The sequence below is a fragment of the Nannospalax galili genome, unplaced genomic scaffold (genome assembly GCF_000622305.1).
Source record: "Nannospalax galili isolate Female #2095 unplaced genomic scaffold, S.galili_v1.0 scaffold34, whole genome shotgun sequence".
Lineage (NCBI taxonomy): Eukaryota > Metazoa > Chordata > Mammalia > Rodentia > Spalacidae > Nannospalax > Nannospalax galili.
Genome location: NW_008338996.1, coordinates 6,772,729 through 6,798,922, shown reverse-complemented (window position 1 = coordinate 6,798,922; position 26,194 = coordinate 6,772,729). Strand labels below are relative to the sequence as shown.

General features: G+C 41.7%; 1 protein-coding gene across 5 annotated transcripts in view; it reads right to left on the bottom strand.

Moving 5' to 3' along the window:
* Positions 1-26,194, bottom strand: part of Astn2 (astrotactin 2) — a 1,043,712-nt gene that overhangs the window by 42,732 nt on the left and 974,786 nt on the right. For all 5 annotated transcript variants that reach the window (XM_008833484.3, XM_029563720.1, XM_029563721.1 and 2 more), the window contains one exon: positions 23,745-23,886. In XM_008833484.3, the coding sequence (XP_008831706.1) occupies positions 23,745-23,886 (142 nt within the window). The remainder of the gene's footprint in view (positions 1-23,744; positions 23,887-26,194) is intronic.

The window sequence follows — 26,194 nt, the reverse complement described above, 5'->3', positions numbered from 1 at the left end:
TTTATATATTCTGGATGTTAAACCTCTGTCAGATGTGTCACCAAGTGAAGATTTTCTCCCACTCTATGGGTTTTCTCTTCACTTCTTTGGATGCTTCTTTTGCTGTACAGAAACATTTTAGTTTAATGAGGTCCCACTTGTTGATTTTTTACCTTAATTCCTGAGCAATTGATGCCTGATTTAAAAAGTCCTTTCCTACACCTATATCTTGTAGGTTATTGCCAATGTTTTCTTCTAACAGTTTCAGAGTTTCAGGTTTCACATTGGGGTCTTTGATCCATTTGGAGTTGACGCTTGTGCAAGGTGAAACATAAGGGTCTAGATTCATTCTTTTACAGGTGGAGATCCAGTTTTGCCAGCTGTCTTTGAAGATGCTGTCTTTCCTCCAGTGAATGTTCTCGGCCACTGTGTCACATATCAGGTAGTTGAAACTGCATGTTTGGGTCTTCAGTTATGTTCCAATGATCTATGGGTCTATTTTTTTGTGCCAGTACCATGCTGTTTTTATGACTACAGCTCTGTAATATAGTTTGAAATCTGGTATGGTAATTCCCCCCAGCATTCCTCTTTGTGCTCAGGGTTGCTTTGGTACCTGGGATCTTTTGTGCTTCCATATAAATCTGAGGATTTTTTATTTCTAATTCTGTGGAGAATGTCATGGAGACTGTGGTTGGCATTGCATTGAATCTATAAATGGCTTTTGGTAGATGGTCATTTTCACAATATTAATTCTTCCAATCCATGAGCATGGGAGTTCCTTCTATCTTGTGGTATCTTCCTCAATCTCTTTCTTCAAAGATTTAAAATTTTCATTGTAGAGATCTTCGATGTCTTTGGTCAGGTTTATTCTGAGATATTTTATTTTATTTTCTGAGGCTATTGTGAATGGAAGGGTTTCCCTTCACTCTTTCTCTAAATGCTTGTTGTTGGTATATAAAAGGCTACTGATTTTTGTAGATTAATTTTGTAACCTGCCACTTTACTGAAAGGATTGATCCATTCTAGGAGTTTTCTGTTGGAATTTTTGGGATCTCGTAGGTATAATATCATACCATCTGCAAAAAGGGATAATTTGATCTCTTCTTTTCCAATTGGTACTCCTTTAATTTCCTTCTCTTGTCTTATTGCTCTAGCAAGAATTTCAAGCACTCTATTAAAAAGTAGTGGAGATAATGGACAGCCTAGTCTGGTTCCTGATTTTAATGGGAATGCTTCCAGTTATTCTCCATTTAGAATGACGTTGGCTGTGGGTTTGTTGTTTTTGCCTTTGAGTCATTTATATTACCTATGATGTTTATTGATTTACAGATATTGAACTACCACTGCATCTCTGGAATAATACCAACTTGATTGTACTGGATGATCTTCTTGGTGTGTGTCTGTATGTGGTTTGCAAGTATTTTGTTGAGAATTTTTGCATTTATGTTCATTAATTTCTGCTCTGATTTTTGGGTCTATAGTTTTGGGTTTTTTTGGTTGTATCTTTACCTGCTTTTGGTATTATAGTGATGCTGGCTTCATGGAAGGAATTTAGGAGTTCTCCCTCTGTCTCTATTTTTTTTAATAATTTAAGTATTATTGTATATAGATATTCATTAATTGTCTGTTAGAATTCTGCTGTGAATCCACCTGGGCCTGGGCTTTTTTCACTCGAGAAATTTTGTATTACTTTTTCAATGTCCTTATATGTTATAGGTCTGTTTAAGATATTGATCTCTTCTTGGTTTAGTTTTGGCAGTTCCCATGATTTTAGATACACATCCATTCCTTTTAGGTTTTTCAAATTTAGTAGTGTATAGGTTTTACATAGTAAAACCTGGATCATTTTGTTGTCTATTGTGATGTTTCCCCTTTCATCTCTGATTTTGTTGATTTGGAGTTGCTCTTTCTTTCTTTTGGTTAACTAGGCTAAGGGTCTGTCTATTTTATTTATCTTTTCAAAGAACCAGCTCTTGGATTCTCTGATTCCTTGTATTATTTTCTTTGTTTATATTTCATTAATTTCTGCTCTGATTTTTGTTATTTCTTCTTGTCTGCTGGGTTTTTGTTTCATTTGTTGCTGCCTTTCAAGGGTCTTGAGTTGCACTGTTAAGTCATTTATTTGAGCTCTTTCTGATTTTTTTAATGTAGGCACCTAGAGCTATAAACTTCCCTCTTAGGAGTGCTTTTAAAGTGTCCCAGAGGCTTTGTTATGGGTATTGTCCTTTCCATTTAGTTCCAGGAATACTTTTATTTCTTTCTTAATTTTTCCTTTGACCCATTCATCATGGAGTGTGTTATTTAATCTCCATGAGTTCATGTTATTACTAGGACTTCTCCTGGTGTTGATTTTTAAGCTTTCTTGCATTGTGGTCTGATAGAATGCATGGAATTCTTTCAATTTTTTTTTTTTTTTTTTTTTTTTTTTTGTATATGTTGAGGCTTGGCTTGTTTTGTGCCCCACCATGTGGTTGTTTTTGGAGAAAGTTCCATAGAGTGCCAAATGGAAAGTATATTCTTTGGTGCTTGGGTGGAATAAATGGTAGGTGTCTGTTAGGTCCATTTGATGTATGGTATTGTTTAATTCAGATGTCTCTCTGTTTATTCTTTGTCTGGTTGACCTGTCTAATGGAAACAGTAGGATACTGAAGTCCCCTACTATTAGTGAGTTGGATTAATCTATGTCTTAAAGTCCTGCAGTACTATTTTAATGAAGTTGGGTGCACTAGAATTTGGCACATATACATTCATGATTGTAATATCTTCTTGATCAATTGTTCCTTTGACTAGAATGAAGTGGCCCTCTTTATCACTTCTAATTAGTTTTAGTTTGAAGTCTATTTTGTCAGATATTAGAATTGCAACTCTTGCTTGTTTCTTAGTGCCATTGGTTTGGGATTTGTTTTTTCATCCTTTCACCTTAAGGTACTGCCTGTGCTTCAAGATAGGTTTCTTGTAGACAACAAAAAGATGGATATTATTTCTGAATCTATTCAACTAGCCTATGTCTTTTGACTGGGGAGTTCAGCTCGTTAATATTTAAAATTATCATTGAAAGATGTGTACTGATTCCTGTCATTTTAATTTCTATTTGCATTCTTGGTCTAACTGTGTGTTTCCACTGTTAATACCTTCATTTAGTTTCTTTCTGTTGCCTCTTTGGTATAGCCATTCCTTTCTTCAGCTCTTTGTATTGCTTCAAGAATTCTCTGAAGGGCTGGTTTTGTGGACATGAATTCTTTCAGCCTACTTATGTTGTGGAAGACTTTTCTTTCCCCTTTAACTGCAATAGACATTTTTGCTGGGTAAAGTATTTTGGGTTGGCATCTACAGTCATTTAGAACTGGGAATACTTTGGTCCAGACTCTTCTGGTTTTCATAGTTTGCACTGAAAAGTCAGCTGTAACTCTGATAGGTTTTCCTTTATGTGTGACTTATTGTTTTTCTTTTGCAGTTTTCAGTATTCTTTCTTTGTTCGATACATTTAGTATTTTTACTATGATATGCCACTGGGAGTTTCTTTTCTGCTCCTGTTTCTTTGGTATTTTATGTATTTCTTGTATTTGTATGGACATGTCTTTCTTTAATTTTGGGAGATTTTCTTCTACAATCCTTTTGACGATCTGGTCCATACCATTATCCTGAGATTCTTCTTCCTCTATGCCTGTGATGTGTAAATTGGGTCTTTTCATGGTGTCCCACATTTCCTGCATATTCCATTCCTGTATTTTCTTAAATTTTTCATAATCTTTGCTTGAGTGGTCCAATTAGTCAACTTTATTGCCCAATCTTGATATTCTGGTTGCCATTTCATTCATTCTATTGGTGAGGCTTTCTCCTGTCCTTTGTAATTGACTTATTGAGTGTTTGCTTCCTTTGTAATTTCAGCCTCAGTTTTCTTCAATATTTCTATTCATTTATTTACTTATTTTTATTTATTTTTATGTGTATGAGGGTATTGCTTGCATGTGTGTAAGTGCACCTGTGTCATGTAATGTCTACAGAGGTCAGAAGAAAGTGTCAGATTCCCTTAGAACTGGAGTTTCAGACAGTTGTTAGCTGCCATGTGGGTGCTGGGAATTGAAACAGGGTCCTCTGTAAGAGTAGTCAGTACTCTTAACTGTTAAGCCATCTTTCCAGGCTCCAATATTTGTAACTCTGTTGTGAATCCAGTGAGAAGTTTATCCCTATCTTCTTTAGTTCTTTAATTTGTTTGTTTTTCTGTTCTTTAAATTCACTGAATTCTTTGATCATGTTTATGATTGTTCTTTTAAATTTTGTGTCTTGGGTTATCTCTAGGGAGTTCTTATGTAGAACTCCTCTATAGGACTGTTGGTGTTTGGTGGGGTTATATTATATGGGTTTTTCATATTATTGTTTTTTCGTTATGTGGATTTCTTTTATTGTTTCTGATTCTGGTGTGAGGCTCAAGCCTTCCTTTGTTGAGATTAAGTCAGTTTCTGTTTGTATACTTGATGTGCCTTTGTTGTTTTCTTATTAGGTATGAAAAGCTGGTTGGTGTAGACGTCAGGTTCTCTCTTTTGATTTTATCTTCAAGGGACCAGATGGCTCTAGTCCAGCTACTCAGGAGCTCCTGCAGGGGCCCAAGTCAGGTGACAATCACAGGCACTCAACTTTCCTCCTAAGGTCTGGTCCACTCTAGTCAGCAGGTACAGCACAATTTGGGAAGCTTGCTAGGTGGGGGCTGGATTCAGGTAATCTCAGGTAGTCTACAAAGGTCTGGGCTCCCACTAAAGGGCAGGGAAGCCTAATCCTGCCACATTGGGAGGGGCTGTAGCTGGTCCCAATGTAGGGGCATGGGCACAACATGGTTCGGAAAGCTCATCACCATGCAGAGTGTTGGGAAAGGAGAATATGGAGAGAGAAGTGGAAGATGACAACACAATAACCTAGGAAGTCTACAACCTCCTGTGGCTGCTGAAGTAGTCATTTTCTCTCTCCTCACTAATTCCAGAACTTTGCCTATACTCAAATACCTTTGAAATAGCTGTTTAAATATATAGGTAGTGTAACTGCCTGAGATATTAGCAGGCATTCTAGGAGGAGAAATATATAGGAAATATAGCAATGCAGTGCCTACTTCTCAAAGGGAATCTATCTATCTGTCATCTCTCTATACACATATGTATGTATGTATGAAATGAGTTTCTTGTATCTCATGGATAGTTAGTTCCAAGGCAGGATCCAATCCCAGAGTTCATTTGATCCCAAATATATGATCTTTGTGTTATGTAATATTCATGTTATAAGTCAACACAGTCCTAACTAAAAAGTGGTCATGTGTGATCCGATTTGAGTAAATAAGACCCATTCACATGAAAAAACAAGATAAGTAAGACAGAATACAAGTTTGACACTATTAATGTAACTGAGAGAAGATAGAGGATTCGGTAAAGCCTTTCCCTAGGTGAGAGCTGGGAGTCATCACCAGCACTGATACAAGAAGGCCTGAGCAATGGAGGGTAAGGTTGGGTGCCACACACAGTATAGCATAAAGACCAACTATTCCATCCAGGCTGTCAATAAAATAGAAAGCATAATGAAAGATGTGATTTCTGATGCCCACAGGTGTGAAACACCAGGGAAAAGGAAGCAGCCGGGGAGGCCTGTCAGCCCTGACTTGCTAAGGGGAACTCAAAAATATTCTCAGTGCTGGGACACTGAGCAGCAGCATATAATTGTACTAAGTCTCATTCAGTCCCTTCACTTAACTAAGACACAGAGAGGCAGTCAGTCTGCCCTAGGTCACACAGTAAACTCAATGCAAATCCAAGCTGGGATGCTGCAGAGGCCCTCGCCACGGTGAAGAACACCACATGACTTTCAGCATGGTGAATAACATTCATAAGAACTGTGAACAGGGTAGAGAGAGATGCCTTTCCCAAAGGTCTTGCCCTCACTCTACTTAACATGAGATTTCAGTGTGGCTTTTAAAAAAATCTTTATAATGGACCATATTCATTCTCTCTAGGCTCTGTTTATTTGCCTTCCCTCACTCCTTTCATGCTGGATCTCTGGCCACACTGCTCTGGCTTTTGCTTGTGATATGGATCAGCTTCCCACTTCTTTCCATCAGCTCTGTATCTGGGCACTGCCACCATAGGCACATTGCTAAAGACACAGTGGACCTAGTCCCTATGACCCTGACACCTGGGAAACAGGCTCAGACTAGTGATGCAGTCACTTTGTAGGGACACATGTTTGAGATGTATAGAACACAGTATTCAAACCCATCATCTGTCTGCAGCCCCTGAAAAAGCTGTTAATCATCACTGTGATGTTTCTCTTTGTCTAGGACAGCAGATTCGATTGCTGCTTTGAACACACACAACCTTGCACAACCTTCATCTAATATCTCAGAGTCCCAACCACCATCCGGCTTCCTTTGCCCCATGAAGATAAGCCTCTCTGGTTGACTGGACACATCAGCTTTAGAAACCTTGAGTTACTAGAATGGGGGCAATGCGCTGGCTGGGCACGGTTGAGGCATCCTGTACTGATAAGAACTTGCCACGGCTGGACAAGCTCTCAGAGACGTAAGACTTTGCGTAAGCACAAGATTAGAAGAATACATTATTAAAATATTTATTTTCTTATAGGTATTGGCATAAAAAGGGGTGGGGAAGATTTCTAGGAGAGAGATAAGACCCAATGGACCTTTCTGTGCCATAGTTTTGAATCTGTGTTTATTACAGAAATTAGTATTAGCAATAAACAAAAGCAGTAAGGGCTGCAAGTTTCAAATAAAAGCAGCAGTACTTTCAACTTGTTAATATGAAATCAAAGATGATGGTATAAATTAAAGAGCAAACAAGCTAGGGAACTTGAGTCTACTTTGGTCCAAGGACCTAGACTAATGTAGATCCATGACAGTGGTGGTATTTTCAGAGGAAGGGGCAGAGTGAGACTGATGAAGGGGGACAAACTAGTCTTCATGTGCATCCTCTGAGTTCTTTGGATTCTGCTGCGAATGTGGCACAGTGTCAACAGGCCCTAATTCTGCATGGCGGCCTGTGGCAGCTTACTCTACTTTCCCTGTAGTTTCTTCTTTTAGTTTCAGTTTTCATGATTAATAGAAACAAATGCACTCCTGACACCTATCAATTTACACTTTGTAAAGCTTATTGTACAAATAACCTTGAGAAGAAGACAAAGCAGGGTCTATTGCCCATATTCTGCATTCAGACAATTTGCTGTTTGTAAGGAGGATAGCAAGGGGGCTTTTAAATCAAGGACGCATAGTCGGAGAGTGATGGAGCTGGCACTCAGTCAAAGGCTGGCCCAGAGCATCTTGCAGTACGTTCACCTTGACTTTGAAGACACAACTGTTCCCTTCTTGCAGGAAAAAAAAAAATATTCTGTAAGGTTTGCATTTGTCCAAGGACTGAGACGACACCAAGGCACTAACAAACTCCAGTTTCTCAGCCACCCAGCTTCAGATCAGTCTAGATATAAGGCTGAGACTTCTAGGCAGCCTCCAATTTACATGCTTCCCAATTTACATGAACCCATTCTCTCCGTAGCTTATTCCCTTATTCATCAATTTGGTTGCTGTACCTTAGGAGGGCCTTCGCCTTGGGGTGAAACCTAGAGTGTCAATTGAGGTGATACAATATGGTAATTAAGGATCATTGGCATTGGTGTTGAAACTACTTAGATGTGGACTGTACTCAGTGATTAGCCTTATGGTCTTCTTATGGGAGGCCATCAGACTTTTAGTTTTGCTTCCCTTACCTAACCATCCCTACTCCTTAAGTAGTTCAGTACACACTGAAGAACAAGTTCTCATTTCTCCAACTCCTAATAGGGTTGGACACCATGACCTACATGTCCTGACCTCCCAGGACAGGATTGGTGACATCACTCAAGCAAGGCAACCTGCATCCGACTTCCCAACTTGCTTCCTGTAGTTTTCTCTCACCATAAAGTGCAAATCTGACAATGTCACCTGAGCAGCTGGTTCAAGATCTCTAATAGTTGCTTTCACCCTTGAGTTTAAAGTTTACCTTCTAGCTTGGCCTAAAGCCCCTTCATGATTTGAGCCCTAGCAGTTTCTTTAGGCTTGGCACACTTACTTGGTTTCACCGTGCCATGCTGACCTTTGTGTGGTCTGTAAACGTGCCAGGCTGCCTTGTTCCTCAGTAACTTTGCACATGTGACTTCCTCTCCTTGGAAAACCATTGTTTTTTCCTTTCTCACCCAATCTTCATCTTACTGATCCTAATCATCCCTTAAAGTTCAATTATAATGTCACGTTACTCTTTCTGGCCAGCTTTTACTGGGCAGAAAGGCTCTGCTCCTGTGAGCTCTCACATCACTGACCACATATTATCTTAAGTTCCATGGAAGCAGGGGCAATGTCTTGTTCATCTCTGAGTTCCGAGAACTCAGTGTAGAACCCTACAAAGAAATAGATACACAGTGATGGGATAAACAAACACCAATACTAATAGGGAAGATCTTAATTTGAGCACATGCTTAGAGGATAAATTGTATTGGATAAAGAAAGGGTAGGAAGAGGTTACTTCCTTGCAAAACAAAACAATGACTTGGTTGTCCTGTCATTTCTTTCCATAGCTCATGATCTATATGATATGACAGGACAAGTTGAGCAATTAATTGATACATAGAATCATGGTTTATGTATACATTTGGCTTTTCCCTGAAGAATAGGAAACTCACAAAGCAAAGAGTGCATTTTATTCTTCTGTGTGTTCTTTAGAGAGCTTGGCAGGAGGGAATAGAGCATAGAGGTCAGAGTCCGGGCTCTGACATTAGAGGCCTGAGGTCTTTCAAACACTCTTTTTGTGATAATTGCCTAGTGTATTAAGCCACCAGGAGCCTTTATTTACTTACCTCTAAAATGAAGAAAAAAAAATGCTTTCCTCATGCTTCTCTAGTGTCAATAGTACATAGACATATGCATTTATATAATAAATGATCTATTATAAAACAAATATTTACTGATTACCTTTGTGTGTGCAGCTAAGTATTCACAGAAAAAAAAAAAAAGCAACTTTACCCCACAAACCGTTAAGCCTAGTAGGGGTTATGTATAACACATATAAATATGTATTATAAAGTTTGATAACTGCAGCAAAAGAAATGGAATGGGGTAGATAATTCAGATGACAGGGGAGAGGGCGTCATTTGAGGAAAGAATTGAAGGACCAATAGAATTAACTAAGGGAAGCTAAGTATTCACAGAAAAAAAAAAAAAAGCAACTTTACCCCACAAACCGTTAAGCCTAGTAGGGGTTATGTATAACACATATAAATATGTATTATAAAGTTTGATAACTGCAGCAAAAGAAATGGAATGGGGTAGATAATTCAGATGACAGGGGAGAGGGCGTCATTTGAGGAAAGAATTGAAGGACCAATAGAATTAACTAAGGGAAAACACCTAGCATATGACAAGGCCCTGAGGTGGGTGAGACAGAATCTTTGTTGTCCAAGAGACTTCTTAGATGCTAATTTGGCTTTTGAATTAGTTAATGAGTACAAACATGGCCTCAGGAGTCACCCCAGTTGACTTCAAATCCTGGCTCTGCTACTGGCCTGTGGCATGACCTGCAGACCTGTGGCATGACCTGTGGTAAATATCCTGGGATTTGATTTTCTCATCTGTAAGATGCAGATGAGGAAATAGTGGCCTCACTTGGAAGACCAGATAAGATAATTTATGGAAGCCACTTAGAAGAGTGTCTGAGGTGTCAAAAACACTTTACATAGTTTTAATTAAAACTAAAAATTATTTTACTGGAAATCCAGAGGACATTAATGTGAAAGAAAAGGAAAAGGTCTCACTTGGAGAAGGCGCATTCCAGTAAAGAAGTAGAGAAGATCAAGTGAAAATTAAGAAGTCGGGCCCAAGATACAGGCCTATAATCTCAGCTACTGAGAGGCTGAGGATGGAGAATGGCAAGTTCAAGGTCTGCTATGGAGTGTGTTCGAGGCCAGCGGGGTTACTTAAGGATACACTGTCTCAAAATAAGAAAAGCAAAAAAGAGGTTAGAGATATAGTTCAGTGGTAGAGCACCTTCCTAGAGTGGGTAAGGCATGGCTGCAAACCTCAGTACCATAAATCAATAATAAATAATTAAATAAATAAGAAATACACAGGGCTATTATTAAACCAAGTGCCAGAGACTCAGTTTCCCACTCTGTAAACAGTGCAGCTCTAGTCTCTAGAAGTAGCACACTTCAAGACAGCACTGGTGTTCTGGAGACACCCCCAGGGACTCCCTGGGCCTGCCATTGGCTATCTAGATCTGCACAAGGGTACTGAGATTCCTGGAAAAACATATGACACTAAGACATCATAATATGCAAAAACTCACAAGATTAAAGCTAAAACAAACAGAAAACAAATCTGTGGGGGTCATCTCTGCTTTTTTTTCTAAGGATGTTTTTGTGGATTTAATATCCATTAAGAAGCCAGAAAAAATGCTGTTTATTTATCCTGTGGCTGCAGAGTGTCCTGTCTGCTCCTGAGCGCTCCCTCCTCTCCTTGTCATGGACTTAGATACAATTCAGAAAGAGCAACATAATGCTATGAAGTTCCTGGCTTGTGATAAGGGTGACAGGAGTTGAATATCGCTGTGGGAGTCAGATATGCAGCCCACTCACCCACAACCTCTACAAGCAGGGCACCTCCCCTGCCTTCTCTAGTTGTCTTAATCTCTGAATGTTTCCCAGAAAGAAATAGTCACTTTTCCTTTTTCTGGCGAGAGTGCCTGATGAAACTCCCTGCAAGCAGGGCCTCTCCCTCCCCTTCACACTGGCCTCGCACATGCTAATGCAAATCAGTCCTGACCCAGCCAGGGGTCTGTGGGAAGGCTGCCAGGAGCTAGAGAACAAACATGCAAAGAATGTTATTTCATTTTTGGCATCCTGGGGAAAGAGGGACAGAGAGAGGGAAGCTGGGCAGTGAAGAGTGGAGAGAGACAGAGAATTAATGCGAATGCATACACAAGTAAGAGTAAAGACCCAGGAAGGAGTTCATATGCATAAAGGACCTACTAGGTGCCAGAAGTTGACAATGGAAAGTTTTATTTAAGGTGTATGTGTGTGAATTTTGTAGTAGAATGTATTAGATTCACTGCTAGGATGTGAAATAATACTTAAAATGCTTTCTTTTTGAGGTAAAGCATTGTCTGTATGGCCTGTTTTTTAAAAGTATTTAATATTATTTTTATTTTATGTGTATGAATGTATGGCCTGCATGCACACCCATGTTGTGCAATGCCCTCAGAGGTCAAAAGAGGGCGTTGGATTCCCCTGGAACTGGAGCTACTGATGGTTGTAAGCTACCACGTGGGTGCTGGAGAGGGAATCCAGGTCCTCTGGAAGCCAGTGCTCTTACCCTCTGAGCTATCTCTCCAGCCTATTTGGCTTATTTTTGACAGAGCCTAATTTTTAGCCTAGGCTGACCTGGAACTCATTTAGTCCAGGCTGCCCTCAAACTTGTTGCAATTCTCCTGCCTCAGCCTTAAACATTTTTTTCAGCAATTAGTCAAAGGCCAACTGGTAGAGTGAGGATTTGAACCCCAAATTAAAAATTTCAAATCTAGGCTTTGTCTTCTCACCGAGGCCACATTATTAGTTGTCCTTTGTTGGATTCCCAAAGGAAACTCACAATACAAGCCCACATCTTATGACTCTCATCGTTGATCTCCTCCCCTCCATCCCTGCCACAGCTCTAATGCCAGTCATTATCCCTTACCAGAACTACTATAAGCACAACCCCAACTAGTCTCCCCACCCTCTGTCTCCCCAACTAAGTCATATGTCACAGAGATATTTTTTAAATTCACATCTTGCTTCTCATTGTCACTCAGAACCTATCAATGGATCTTTATCCTGCAACACAGGGCCTTGAAAGTTCTGCCTGTCCTACCACATCTATTGTGTATTTCAGCTGTCTTGAACTTGCAACTCTCCTCGATATGGATCTTTTCAATTTATCACCTCCTTCACTTTGTTTCAGCCATTTCTTCTACCAGTGACATAATAATTTCCCCATTCTAAATGTTCAGTGCCACCCAGACTCAGCTCAAAGGCACCTCCTCCAAGAAGCATAAGAGACTGCAGCTTCCTTACAACTCTCATGCCATCATTATGGGGTCAGTCGCCTTCTAACCCCAGGGAATTAGCTACTTACAAGCTTGTCTCCAACACTGGGCAAAGCTCATTCACTGTGAGCCCTAAGACGTCAAATTCCAATTCAATGACGTCTAAGAGAGGAATGTAGAAGAATAGATATGTGGTGCCTCCGGAGCCAGAAAGCTTGTGTTGGAATCGTAGCTCTGCTGTTTATCAGTTACGAGACCTTGGCAAGTCACTTTTAGTCTGTCTTACTTTCCTTATCTATAAAATAGGGTATTGTACTATCACCATAAAGGTACTTAGCAATATTGCTAAGTTTCAAAAAGCTAGCAGACCTAAAGATCCTTGCACAATGCTGGCATGCAGCAGTTGAGATCCATAAATGGTTCATGATGATGGTGAATGGTACGGACCTGTCATTGCTTCAGTTTTGGCTAACAGCTACATCTGTTTACATCAAAGGCAGACTCTATCCATTCAACCTGTGATACATATCACCAATCTTTTTTGCTGTTGAATTAAGCATCCAGCAAGTGCCAGGCCATGTGTTATGGATTCACAGATGTATTACACATGATTTCTGAAGCCTGTTCTACCATTAGTCACTGGTCATTTTGATTCTCCATAATCATAAGAACTCCGTGACAGAGTCAAGAAGCTGCAACGATCAGTGGGAAAGATAAAACATCTCTTGTTATATCATACGTTATAGGAAAATAACCCTAGATTGGCCACATCTCATGTTGAAAGGATGTTTAAGGGTCTTGTTTCCTGTTCCAAAATGCTCCCAGTTTAAAGAATGATCTTATATGTATTGGGTACGTTTGATATTACACAGGATATTATATGCCTAGGAGCTCAGCATGTGTTACCTACTCTGTCTTGCCTTTTTAAAAATAAAACTCTCATATATGAGCTTTGTAGCTCACACATGCAACCTCAGCACCCAGGAGGTACAAGCAGGGAGAGCTCAAGTTCAAAGCTAGCCTGGGTTACATAGCAAGTTCCAAGTCAGTCTGGGCTTCAGAATAAGATCCCGTTCCAATAGAAACATAAACAACATTGAAAACCTCTAAAGCAGGCAGAAACAATATCCTCACTTTAAAGATACAGAAATTATGACCTAAGAAAAAAAAAGTATCCTGTATTGTTAGAGCATGTGTGAGATTTGGAATTATCCTAGCATAGCATGTCTCAAATCATATGCCCTTAGTGTCACAGATACTTGAGATGACTGACGATACATGCGTGCTTGAGTAGAGGACAAGAAAGCAGCATGTAGCTTATTGTGGAGTTAAGTGCTCTGATCCAGGCCACTCCTGACTCTAGACTCTGAGTGACTTAGGGTAGGTTTTGTAAGGTTTGGGTCAGTGGTGTGTGCAGCCCCAGGCACACAGGCTATTCTGTGATGCAAACATGAAAACAGACTGGGGTTGTTAGTAGATGGAAAGGTCTGGTCCTCAGGGGAAAAGAGAACAGAGCAGAAAGGAAAAACTGCCAGAGGTCTGGATTGTGTCTTGCCTGGCTCTACACATCATTAATGGTGATCCCCTACAGTCCTCTAACACCTTCCTAGTGGTGACCTCAAGACTGCTCACAGTAACATCTTCCTTTAAAGACAGAGGTGGGAGTATGGTGGGGGAGAAGCAGGGTAATCCCACAGTCAAAACGATGAGGACAGGAAAAAGAAGACTTGGACCTTGGCATGGGTTCATTCTTCGAGGCTTAGATGGTCAGAATAGACAACTTCTCCACTATCTCCCTCATTGTCCTGAAATCCGAGGTTTATGAAAGACAAAGCTGTCTGTCAAAGCCTCTAAGTGTATGGGCAAGAAAACTCACACAGGGCCTACATGAGAATTGTGAGCCCATAGGAAGAAAGTTGTTCCTATACTTAGCGATCTCTGTATCTTGTCCCTAAAAGGTGTTGTTAAGGTAGACAGTGAGTAACAACCTTCTGGAAAGAGCCATGGATAGATCCCTATGTGTTGGTCCTGGCTCTGTCTGCCTGTGAAGCCTACAGGTTAGATAAGATATTAACCCCCTTCATCTGTTCTCTGACAGACAAGACCTTGAGTTCTTGTCTAGGACATGACCTGTAGGCTCATTCTTCCCTATAAACTGGTTTCTTTGGCCAGTTGTAAACTGCTTGGTGGCACTTCTCTGCGGTTTTGGAGCTTGGGCGTAGCATCTCTCCCTTGGAACTTCCTCATAGTCTGAGTGAAGATGCAGGCCTTGTCTGTTTCATAACACTATCTCTCCTACGCTGGCCCTCCATAGTCCAGCAACACTCTCTACTGTACCATACTGTCTCCCTCGTTTTCCAGTCTTCCCAAAGTCTTTCTTTTGCTAGAGACCTTTTTAAGCCCTGTATTAGTTTCCTTAAGGTTGACCTAAAAAACAACCACACATGTGGTTACTTATAAAATACATACACGATTTTATAATTCTGAGGCTACATGTCTGACATTAAAATATCTGCAAGGCCACACTTCCTCTGAAGAAGTTTGGAAAAAAATCTTATCTTGCCTTGTCCAGCTTTGGATGGCCCCTGGTGTTTTTTGGCTTGTTACAACACAACTAACTCTGCCTTCAGCCTCTTACACCCTCTTCCTGTGTCCTCTCCTCCTCTTAGATGATTTTCAAACAAGGTCATAGTCAGATGTTTCTGGTATACATGAATTCTGAGGCAGAGGCAAGTTTAACCAATTGTGACCCCATGTCTCACTCCTCAGGAGGACCTGGCAGCAGAGTGTCCCCCCCAAGCTGGGTTCTTTCTTGGAATTCTTATAGACCCTGGGCATTCCCATTAGAGCATCAGGGGAAAACAGCCTGGCTCTTCCTCTCTCTTCCTGCCATCACCTAAGTGCACAGACTTTGCTTAGCTTCAGTAGTTCTCCATCTAAGTGCTTACCTTAGTTCAAGGCACCTTGTAGATGACCAACAAACATGACCTTTCTAGAGTTCTTTGTATTGCATTCAATTTTTAAGTCAAAGAAAAGCTATTACCAGATGTTTCAGAACCCAACTAAGGCCACGCTGCCAGCTGTGGCCCAACGAATTTCTCACCCAGGAATAGACACAAGGAATCCCAAACTATGAAGTCCAACCCATTCAGTCTACCTGAATCCAATGGCTTCTCTGACTCAAAACCCAACCCAGCCTAGTCTCCATACTGTTGTCAGATTTGTCACCACAAAGCACAGACTAAAAGCCATCCTATCCTTCCTCAACAGCTTTTGATGGATTCCTATTACCTGCAGGAGAATGACCATCTCCTCTGCTTGTCATTCAGGGTCTACCTCTGGAGTACAGACTCAACTCCTATCCTGTTCCACCTTCTACAAGTTCATATAAGCAGCTTGTGCCCAGTCCCTTTGGAACCCTGGCTGGTGTCCCATTCCTGGATGAAATCCTGATGCAGTCTGAGGAAAGAAACAACTTGCCTTATAGTCCCCAGCAGGTTTTAGGAGCCTCACTGTCTGTCGACTGAAAAACAGCATTATTTTTTCTCTACTAGTCTTTCTTGGCTTGGGATGCATGGCTGTGTTTGCTCCTGGCTTCAAGACAGCTCGTCTCCTCTCTGGGGCCCCAACTGTGCACTTTGGAGAGGCCAGCATGACCGGATGCTGGATGGAATAGAGTCCCAAGGATAGTCCACATTCCACTTGATCTGGGGGGACACCAGAAGACCCTGGCTCCTGATAATATTGGGGATGCCTGATCGTGCTCAGTGCAGAACCTGGTAATGGGCACAGATCCTGGTACATAGGCTTGGGTGTGAGGTATTAAAAGGAGGATAGAGAAAACTCACAGGATGATGGAAGAAGAGGGATCCGGAGACTGCACGAGACAGACCCAAGAAATGATAAGCAAAGAAAAAGAAACAGAAGGAACAAAGAAGCCAACAAGGAGAGAACACAAGAGGAGCAGTGTACATAGACACGAAAGCATAGCAACAGCCTGCCAAGCAGTAAGAGCAACGGAGCGGAAGGCAGCACGGCAGAGGGGGAACAAAAGCCGAAAGAGGATGAGGATCTAAACCTATGAAAAGGCAATAAACAAGTGGACAAAAGTGAAAGCAAAGTAAAAATGAGAGAGGATGGCAGGAGGGGAGAGGGACACAGACTGGAAGACAAGGAGAAAGGAGAAGGAGGGAACAAAGGGAAGAGGGACAGAGTCAAGGATGAAGGGAGGAAAGAGAAACGCAAAGACCAGAAAAGTTTGCAGTGTGAAAGAAAGACAGAACTGAGCCGGGCAGGAACCCTGCTGGCCCCTTCTGGCTTCTTCCCCTGATGTGTCCTGGATCCGCCTTGGGCAGCAGCCTCATCTTGGGCTGGTTCAGAGGCTGCAGTCTGGGTCCTGGTCAGCCAGGAAGCCTTCTTCTCTGCACATCTCCTTTCTCGTAGGAGCTGGAAGTCCCCTCAGATGCTGGCTGGGACATGCCTGGGACTTGGCTCAGGAGCCCCACTGAACAGACCGGGTCACAGAAGCCAAGGGAAAGCAGGGTATCTCAGCTGCTACCTGAATGAAATTCTTCTGTGTGGGATGATGCTGGACTTCTTGTCTGCCAGGGGCTTGGTTTATCTTTGCCTCCTCCATCTGTGGAGATGTACAGCCTCTGACTTCTGAAAATATCTTTGGAGATGGCTTTTTCCAGCTCTCTTCTACAAATGGAGAAACTGAGACCTCCCAAGTATAAATACTTGCTTAAGGCCTCACAGACACTTAGGACAAGAGGCAGGGTGACTTTCAGGTCTGTGGCCCCTCGTCAACTGGACAAGCGCTTTTCAAAGCTAGCCCTGGAGGTCTCCTGATGACTTTCATGCTGTTTCCAGTAAATTCTGTGCTGATTCTCGGCACAAAGAGAGGAAATGAAGAGGGTAGGGTAGGAATGTAAATAAAGAGAAACTTTGGGATTTCATCTGATACATTACTATAGTATCCATGGTAGTGGGCTTAGCTGCTTTTGCAATGTGCTCCCTAAGCTGTACCCAGGCATCAATGCTGCCATGCTGCTGATAAAAGCCCAGGAACATCATATCCAAGGCTCTGGGTCCCCTGAGTGTTTAGGAAGGCATCTTTACTCCAGCTGCCTGGATGTTTTTCACAAAATCATGGGAGTCTAGAGACTATGAAACAACCCAGCAGATGAGAACTGGGGATGAACGACTCTACAAATGACCCCAGGGCTCTATTCCTAGGCAGAGTAGCACCATGGACGCGCAGTCTGCTGCTTATATGTCACTGTGAGGCCTAAAAGGCAGGACAAAGTTTGGAGTTTAGGAGTAGGTAGGTAGGTAGCATTTGTTGACAGAACTGATAGTTTGTTTTCCATGTTTTTCCAAACCCATTTGTGCAGGGAGCTTGGTATAAAAGGTCCTTTTCCCACTCCTTGGTCTCTACCATACCTATGTGTCTGATTCGTGCCATATTAGTGAGCGTACGTTTGAGCTGAAGCTCTGGGCCTGAGCTAGCCTTGCATAGGCCTTGGTTCCTTCACTTGCCAGCGTTCGGTCTGAAGCTACGTTCTCTAAACTCTCTGGGCTTTGGTGGCAGCATCTGTTAGATGAAAGCAGAAGCAACTACTTTGGAGAACTGTTCGGAGGATTGATTGAAAGAGGATTTATAAAACAGAAAGGAAGAGAGAGACAGAGAGAGGAAGAGAGAGCGAAGACAAGGAAAAGAGAATCAGAGTGACAAAGGAAATGGCAGAGGGGAGAGGGAAGAGGTGTAGTGGGGGAGAGCAGCTGTAAAGAAATGGTAATGCGTCACACCCTGGTACATAACAGGACTTCCTTGACTGTTTGATAAGGGGAGGGAGGAGAAGGCTGTGAGTGATGGAAGGGAAGCCAGTAGCTCCTGGATTTCTGAACTGACTTAGAAATTCAGTCAGCATTCACCAAGTATTTGTTGGATTCTTACCTGGCATCAGGCAGGATTTTAGGCATCAGGGATGAGGAATACATAGATCTCACTCTTAGGCCCGTCCAATGACAGAGGACAGATGATAAAGAATCAGACCAAATCATTAAGGTTCTAGTAACTACTAGAGCTTTGTGTCTCTGTATGAAGCAAGCATGGTAGATAATGTGGTCAAGGAAGGGCTCTTGGAGGAGACAATATCTACTTGTGTATTTGAAGGAAAATGAGGGGCCATTGTGGAGAGAACCAAGGGAGGAGCCCTGTGAAAAAGGAGCAGTGGTGATAAGAGACTCAAGGAAAGAAATAGGCCTGCAGAATGATGAGGGGGAGTATCAGAGTGGGAGATGTGATGTATATAACAAGCTCTCCCACTCACATGCTGTGAGCACTAGGCTGCCAACAGACCATGGAAGGCATGATTATTTGGGTTGAATGTTTCATGACAAATAGTAACAACAGTGATTACTATTTTCCCTCTTTCCTTTGTTAAGTACCAAGAAAGGAGGTCAGCAGTTTTTTTTTGTTTTGTTTTGTTTTGTTTGTTTTGTGTGTGTGTGTGTGTGTGTGTGTGTGTGTGTGTGTGTGTGTGTGTGTGTGTGTGTGCTCTTTTCCCTTAGTTTCCAATTTTCACATCTGTGATAGGGGAGATGATAAGAGTACAGTCACCACATTCAAAGGGCTACAGAGAGGATTGAATGAGACGGTGTTTGCACCTGGCATAATTCGTAGCACAAAGTGAATCCTCAACAAAACAATTTTATAACTACTTATCTAGAAAGTGAGGGTCGCACTAAGAGTCAGAACTGTGGTTTGGATTCCTGACTGCTTGCTTTAGTCTGTAAGTCTTAGAGCCCACTGAGTTAAACTTTCCTTTACACAGGGAGGGTATCATGGCTGGAGGAGGGGCAGGAATTTGCCCGAGGTGGCATTGAAATCAGCAAGAGTGGTTGTCTGTCTCTTGACCTTGGGCCCTAGTCTTGTGCAATGCCTTCCCTCCTCCTGGGGCTTGGTTTTCCTGCTACTCTTCCAGCCCTACCCACCCCCACTAAGAAGACTTTCCCTCGAGACTCTGTTCCCACCATGGATGCTGGCACTTGGATGTGGTACCCGGGCTCTCTTGGCATTCCTTTCATAGAGATGAAGCCAGAGAGGTGAGGGTGGGCCTGAGGCAAGTCTCTGAATGTGTGAGAATGAGTCCCCCACCCCAGGAATCAGGCCCGGCTGCTCCTGGCATGTTCACCAAGGACCCCTTGGCAGCCATCCATGATTAAAGAAGGCAAGGCAGCCAAGACAAGACGGACGCTAATTACCTTGGGTAATGGGAAATTGGAAAGCAGTTACAAGAAGGGTGTCTAGGCCCCTAGTCAGGTAAGGATGAGGACCAGAGACGCCCAGCCTGGCCTCAGTCATCAACTCAAGAAGACACCCTGACACTGACTCAAACTCACCCTTAGACTTAACAACCCAAGGGAACAGGCGCTGGCCCACTGTCAGACCTTCAGGGGACCCTCTCCCTCTGTTGTTCTTGTTTGTTTTCATTCAAAGCAAAACAAATGAAACAAACAAGGAAATTCGATTTAAATGGGGCATGGTGCTGATGTTTCTGTTTTGTTACACTAGGGTGAGCTTAGGACAGAAAATCAGCCTTGACTTTCACTTCTTGGATTGGTCTCACCCTGAGGCACTGTGTAAAATTACATGGATGGAGGGGCTGCAAAAGCAATTTGCCTTCCTAGGTGGGGTAAAGAGAGGGAGTGTGGATGGGAGAAGGCAGAGCCAAAAATTCAAGTAAGAAATAGAGCAGAAAGTCTGACATGGACTTGTTAAGAGAATAACAAGGACAATGGAAAGGCAAATGAAAGATACAGACAGGAATCCATACAGAAAATACATGCCCACAGAAAGTCCTGAAAATAAAGAGATACTGGTAAAGAAACAAAGAGGCTCGGTAGGGCTAAAAGGAAAGTGAAAGACGTAACTATTTGGGAAAGACAAGAGCCCAGGACAGAGGATGAGAAGTGATCCCCTGGCAACAGCACCCATATCCAGGGCTCTCATGATGCAGAGGCTGATCCAACCACCTTCATGATGAAGTTGCTGAAACTTAAGAACAGGCAGAGGACCTGGACCTCGACCTGGACCATCAGCCCAAAGATGCAGAAGAAGAAGTAGAGACAGCAGGATGTGAACTCTGGAAAGCAGGGTGGGCATCCCCATCAGTCAGGGGGATCTTCCTGGGAGCATCCCCTGAGGGGCAGGTGTCCCTGTTTGTCATGGAAAGTGCTTTCTACACATTTTCACCTCTGAGTCTGACCTTTCCTTTCCCTCTTCTCTCCCAGAGAGCTCTGGATGGCCATTCATTCAGGGATACATGGAGACCAACTCCTCCAGAGTTCTGGAAGGAAAGAGACCCTGACAACCGGAGACTGAAATGGGAAGAAGAAAATGCACCAGGCATTCTGGCCAACTCTGTGCTTCTAGTTTATTTTTATTAAAGTAGTTTCCTTTTCTAGACCCCTGTAAGATAGGAATGACTATCAGTCTTTTTTTCCCCCTAGAACTTGTTACTGAGAACACTGAGAAGTCACTTGTCTTGGGTCAGTTTCTGAGTACACACAGGGAAGAATCAAGATTCACACCCAGCCCAGCCTGTCCCCAAAGCCTGTGCTCTTTCTACTGACACAAGCAACCTTTTTGGCTCAAGAGGAAGAAAACAAATTTTGCTAAGGAACGAGTAAGCAAAAAACAAGAAACCCGAAGAACTGACTGACACTGGAACTATTTTAAAACTCAAGACTGAATCGGTCAGACTCCATGTGAATAAAGCCGCGAGTGGGATGAGAGACTTTTCCAAACAACACCCTGGCTCCTTGTCGTTGTGGCCCAGATCCCAGGTCCATTAATAAAATCAATTTCAAAAATAAATAAATAAAATAAAGGAATGTTCAGAGATGAGAAAGACAAGCTCATGACAAATGCATTTCCCAGACAAGGAAAGGAAGGTGTTCCCTGCTTCAAGAGTTGGGAAACAGGAGTGGTGCAAGATCATTAAGAAAAGAAGAAGTGAAGGACAGAATTTACCACACTTAAAGGATGATGGTTGATTTGTTTAGCTCTCAGTATTAATTGCTTTGGGGGAAATGTATAAGCATAGTCCATTGCTTTTCACAACGGGGCTGTGGATATTAGCCCAGCTAATACCAAGTTGCTACAGTGCTACCCAATGATAGGGTTACTCCTTCCAACTTAATAGATAGGAACCACCTGGCAGGTGACCTGTTTGCTAGATGGAGACTCTCCAATCACTCAGAGGACAGACGAGGTGAAGACTAAAATTTACAATTGCCACAATCAGGTAAAATTTGATACACTCTAAGTGGGCATCCATCATCAAGCAGGGAAGTTATATACTATCTTATTAAATACCCTGGAAGGATAAAGAGACAGATAGATGGATGGGAAGATGGATGGAGAGAGGGAGAGTCCCAGAAAGCCAAGCACATTTTCATAGGGAAGGAAATGGAGACTCAGAGAATGAGTAACTGATAAAGAGAAAGGTATAGACTTGAATCCAGGTCCATCTGCCTCTAGTATATCCCCTTAAGGAGGGGCAGAAGTTCCAGCAGCTAGCCATCAAGGAATCTTCTAAAATGCCACTTTCATATAATCCTAGTTTTCAGAGTCAGAGAGGAGCTTAGAGCTCCAGTCACAGGCTTGCTTACATCACACAGATGCAGTAATGCAGAGCCAGACTCTAATTACTTACTGATTCTGAGGCTGTAGAGCTAAAAGTGTATTCACCATCATGGCCGTGCCCATTTCTTTTTTAAAAATATTTTATTTATTACTTTTATTTTATGTGTATACATGTATTGCCTGCATGTAGATAATGCCTGCGGAGGACAGAAGAGGCTGTTGGATACCCTGGAACTGGAGTTATGGACAGTTGTTAGTTGTCATGTGGGTGCTGGGATTCAAACCCAGGTATTCTGCAAGAACGATCAGTGTTCTTAACCACTGAGCCGTCACTCCAGCCCTGTACTCATTTCTTAAGGTCCAAGGTATACCCTACTTTCTCTGGCTGGTTTGCTCCATTGTTCTGCTGGAAGAGATCCAATACCTTCCTGTACTTCAGGAGTCCTGTTTCTAGAGCATTCACTGCTCTCAAGAGATTAAAGAAAAAGTCTGAATTCCAACAATTCTGCAACAATCAGCTGTACAGCAGGGTTACAAGGCCCAGTTCCCAGCTCACAGTGATACTGAGATTGGTGCAGCAATGTACTGGTTATTATCAAGAGCCATAACTACAACAAATACCCAAAGGGTACTGGGGGTCTATGGAAAAGTAATTTTCTTCAGAAAGAGAGAGAAAATGAAAGATGCAACCTGGTTAAATGTGAGGGATGTTCACAAATGGTGAAAGGACTAATAGCTACTGAGCAGGTACTTGGGGCGACTGCTACAGTTTTGTTAAAGTCTCAATAATGCAGCCTACATCTTATTATCTCTGTTTTACAAAGGCTGAAATTGAGATCTATAGATGGAGGGCAATTTATTTAGGGTTACACAAGTAAACATAACAGAGACATATAAAAACAAGTATGCACCCTTTCACATCACCGTTAGGTTTTACGTTATCTGAGGACAGGGCCCTCTGAATCAGGATCATTCATACCTGAGAAGATCTTCATTCAGTTTCAAAACACACAAAATCCTCAGAAAATGTTGGATAAATAAGTAAATAAGGTAGAAATGAGCCAATAACAACATAAACACAATGACTGACGTATGACTAAGTGGCATGAGAACTATACGTAGGAGTGTATAAATAGATGGACGAATTGGGAAGACGGATGAGAGGAGAGAGAGATAAGGGATGGATGAATGGTTGGGTAGATGGATGAATTAAGGGATGAGTAAACCATGCAAATAAAATAATGAGTTGACTTATTGGTAAATAAAGTTTAACTCCTCACAATTCTAGGATAATAAGGGAGGGGACATATTTTTAAATGATAAGGGACATGCTGATCTCTAGAGCATTGGATTGTTGTTTATGATGGCTACCTCCAGAAATAGCAATATCATTGAGGTTGGAAACAAGTGAAAAGCAAGGCTGCTTTCTCTTCTGACATTAACAAATGAATCTCCAAGTGCCTTTTAGATGTTTGAATACAATTTCAATACATTCTACTATACATACATAGATACACATACATATTAGAGAAGATCTATATGTAAGAGGTACGTATCAGTATACCTTAATATATGCAGATATACATGTATATTTTTATATATCTCAGGTAAAGTATATATAAAAGGCTTTTAATATATAATATTCTTTAATAAAGAATATTATAAAATACTCCTATAGGGAGACAGTATGGAAAACAGAAAAGAGCAGTAAACAGATTGCGATGCCAGCCCTCTTCAATATCCTGTTCTGCAACAGTGATTAACCCACTTGGTCTCTTCACCGGAAAGAGGAATAGTTTTAGTTTCTGGTCTAAATTAGCTCTTTAGTGCTCACCTTGTGTGCTGTGCGTCACTCTAAATGGACACTTCTAAACCTTAGACACATCAAGTGCACATACAGGAGGCTAAGAAAACATTACGTTTGGCCTGAAGAGTATAACTCCTGCTGTCCCTCCTAGGCTTTAAACCCATCCTCCTGGCTTCATAGTTCCCACAAGCACAACACCTCTTACTTGTAGAGACCATCTGGCTCCAGGCACTTGAAGATGACTGAGTAGATACTGACTTCAGGAACCTCACCATGGCTTCGACCAGCTGCTACACAAGATGTCCCCAGGCCAGAGAGTAAGTCATCAGCAAAACTCAGGAATTCTCCTGGAGGGAGACAAAAACAAGTGAGCTCCCCATCCCAGGCCTTGGTGAGCTGACATTCGGGCTCTGTCCAACCCCCACCCCAACTGTCTACACAGCAATATCAGGGGGATTAGTGAGTAAGAAAGGCAGATTGAAAGTGACACTGATTAGTATCTATGGTGTCTACTCCTTCATATGATATATTTTTTGGAGATGGGGTCTTGTTACGAAGCCCAGGCTGACTCTGAATTTGTTATTCTCCTTCCTTAACCAACCTCCCAGTTCCTGAGATGATAACAGTTTACCACCAGGCAAATCATACCTGTTCAAATTACGCCTTAATTTTTCTACCTGTGAAGTAAGAATGCTAATATTTACCTTTATAAGATTATAGCAAGCCAGGCGTGGTGACACACGCCTTTAATCCCAGCACTCAGAAGGCAGAGGCAGGGGAATCTCTATGAGTTCTAGGCCAGCCTGGTGTACATGACAAGTTCCAGGCCAGCTGGGGCTACAAGGAGACCCGGTCTCAAACAAACAACAAACAAACACTCCAAACAACAACAAAAAGATTATAGCAAGGCTAAATTTAAACAAATTATCACAGAATATAATACATGTTAATACAAAGGGATTATGCTTTCTTTTGATCGGAAGTAACTACTTTAATACTGACACTGCCATTAACTTATGACTCCTTGAGCAAGTCCTTCTTTCTCAGAACTATAGTTTCTTTCTTTATATAAGGAAGAAGTTAAATGCAAGATTTTAAAAAAGAGATTTCATGCACACACACCCCCATCAATTTCCATACTTCCCTCTTCCTAATACCTGTGGCTCACTATTCCCTTCTTTCTAGCTCCTTCTTCCCCATGGTTTGGTAGTCTAACAAGATTAGGATAATGACAAAACCAGTTGACTGGCCAAGTTGGATGGGGGAAATTTCACAGGGTCCCACCTCAGGGTAAAGAGTTTCAGGTAAACAATAGATGCTGAGAGAGGTGGGAGGAATCAATTTTCTTCGGTTTCTAGCTCCCTGAGAGGTTATCTAACTACAAGTGGGCAGCCTTAAACACAGGCACATATGAGTGCCACTAGATGGAATCAGTGCATTATATATTTGTATATTTATACACATGCATCTATGTATATAAATGTATATGTAATGATAATAGTCAAAGAAAAGGACACAGAATTAAGAGGGGGTAGGGGGCACATGGGAGGAGCTGGAGGGGGACTGGGAGGGATGAAAATAATGCAAATATAATACTCAGGTATGAGCTTCTCAAAAGCAAAATGACAAAAGCCAGACTGGTCAGCAGGGGCAAAAATGGGAGTACTGGCAGTTGTCCAGGGGTGGCCCTTTCTAGGGGTTATTGGAAATGCTGTGTGCTTTATATGCAAAGTGCAAAATACCTGTCTTCTTCTTTTTTTCTTTTCTTTTTTTTTTTTTAGCAATTTTGCCCTTAGAAATTTATCCTAGATAAGCATATGGCCAGATGCAAATTTTCATCATTGTAATGGTTTAATAAAGTTTTTAAAAATTAAAAAAGATTTCATGCCTTTGCATTTGTGCTGGATTCACAGAATGTTATTTTGAGATGGAGAGGAGCCTAAACCAGTTAAGGCGAAAAGGTTCTATGACCAATTAATAAGGAAGGCACTGGGTACAGGAAACAGCATTTGAAGAAGGACCTAACAGGTGAGATTCCCTGAACTCTGGCTTCTGAAAGTTAACACGGCCTTTGGATTTTAAGAAACAGTTGAAGTTAACTGGAAAAAGAATTCTGCAAAGGAGACTAGAAAGTAAGGACTGGGGAGAACACCCGAGCTTCTGGAATCCTATGATCTAGTCTTAGCTTTGGAAAGAGTTTGCTATATTCATTTGAACAGCTAAAACCTCATTTCTGTGCCTCAGTTTACTCCTACGTAAGGTGAAGGTACTAGAATCACTATGAAGATTCTTTAAAAACCGTACAGATAGACACAAAAATAAGTTATAAAGACAGTGCTATATTATTAAACTTAGCAAAGATTTAGAAAAAGCAATAATGAAATAGCAGTATCAGTTGTTCAATGATGTGAAGGATATGTATAGACATTAAAAATAATTTGTGAAGCCGGGCGCGGTGGCACATACCTTTAATCTAGCACTCAGGAGGCAGAGGTACGTGAATCTTTGTGAGACTGAGGCCAGCCTGGTCTATATAGTTAGTTCCAGGTCAGCTGAGGCTACAGGGAGACCCTGTCTCAAAAATAAATAAATAAAAAATAAAAAAGACTAACAAACAGGCACATAAACAAACAGAATGGAAAGAACAAAGAAAAT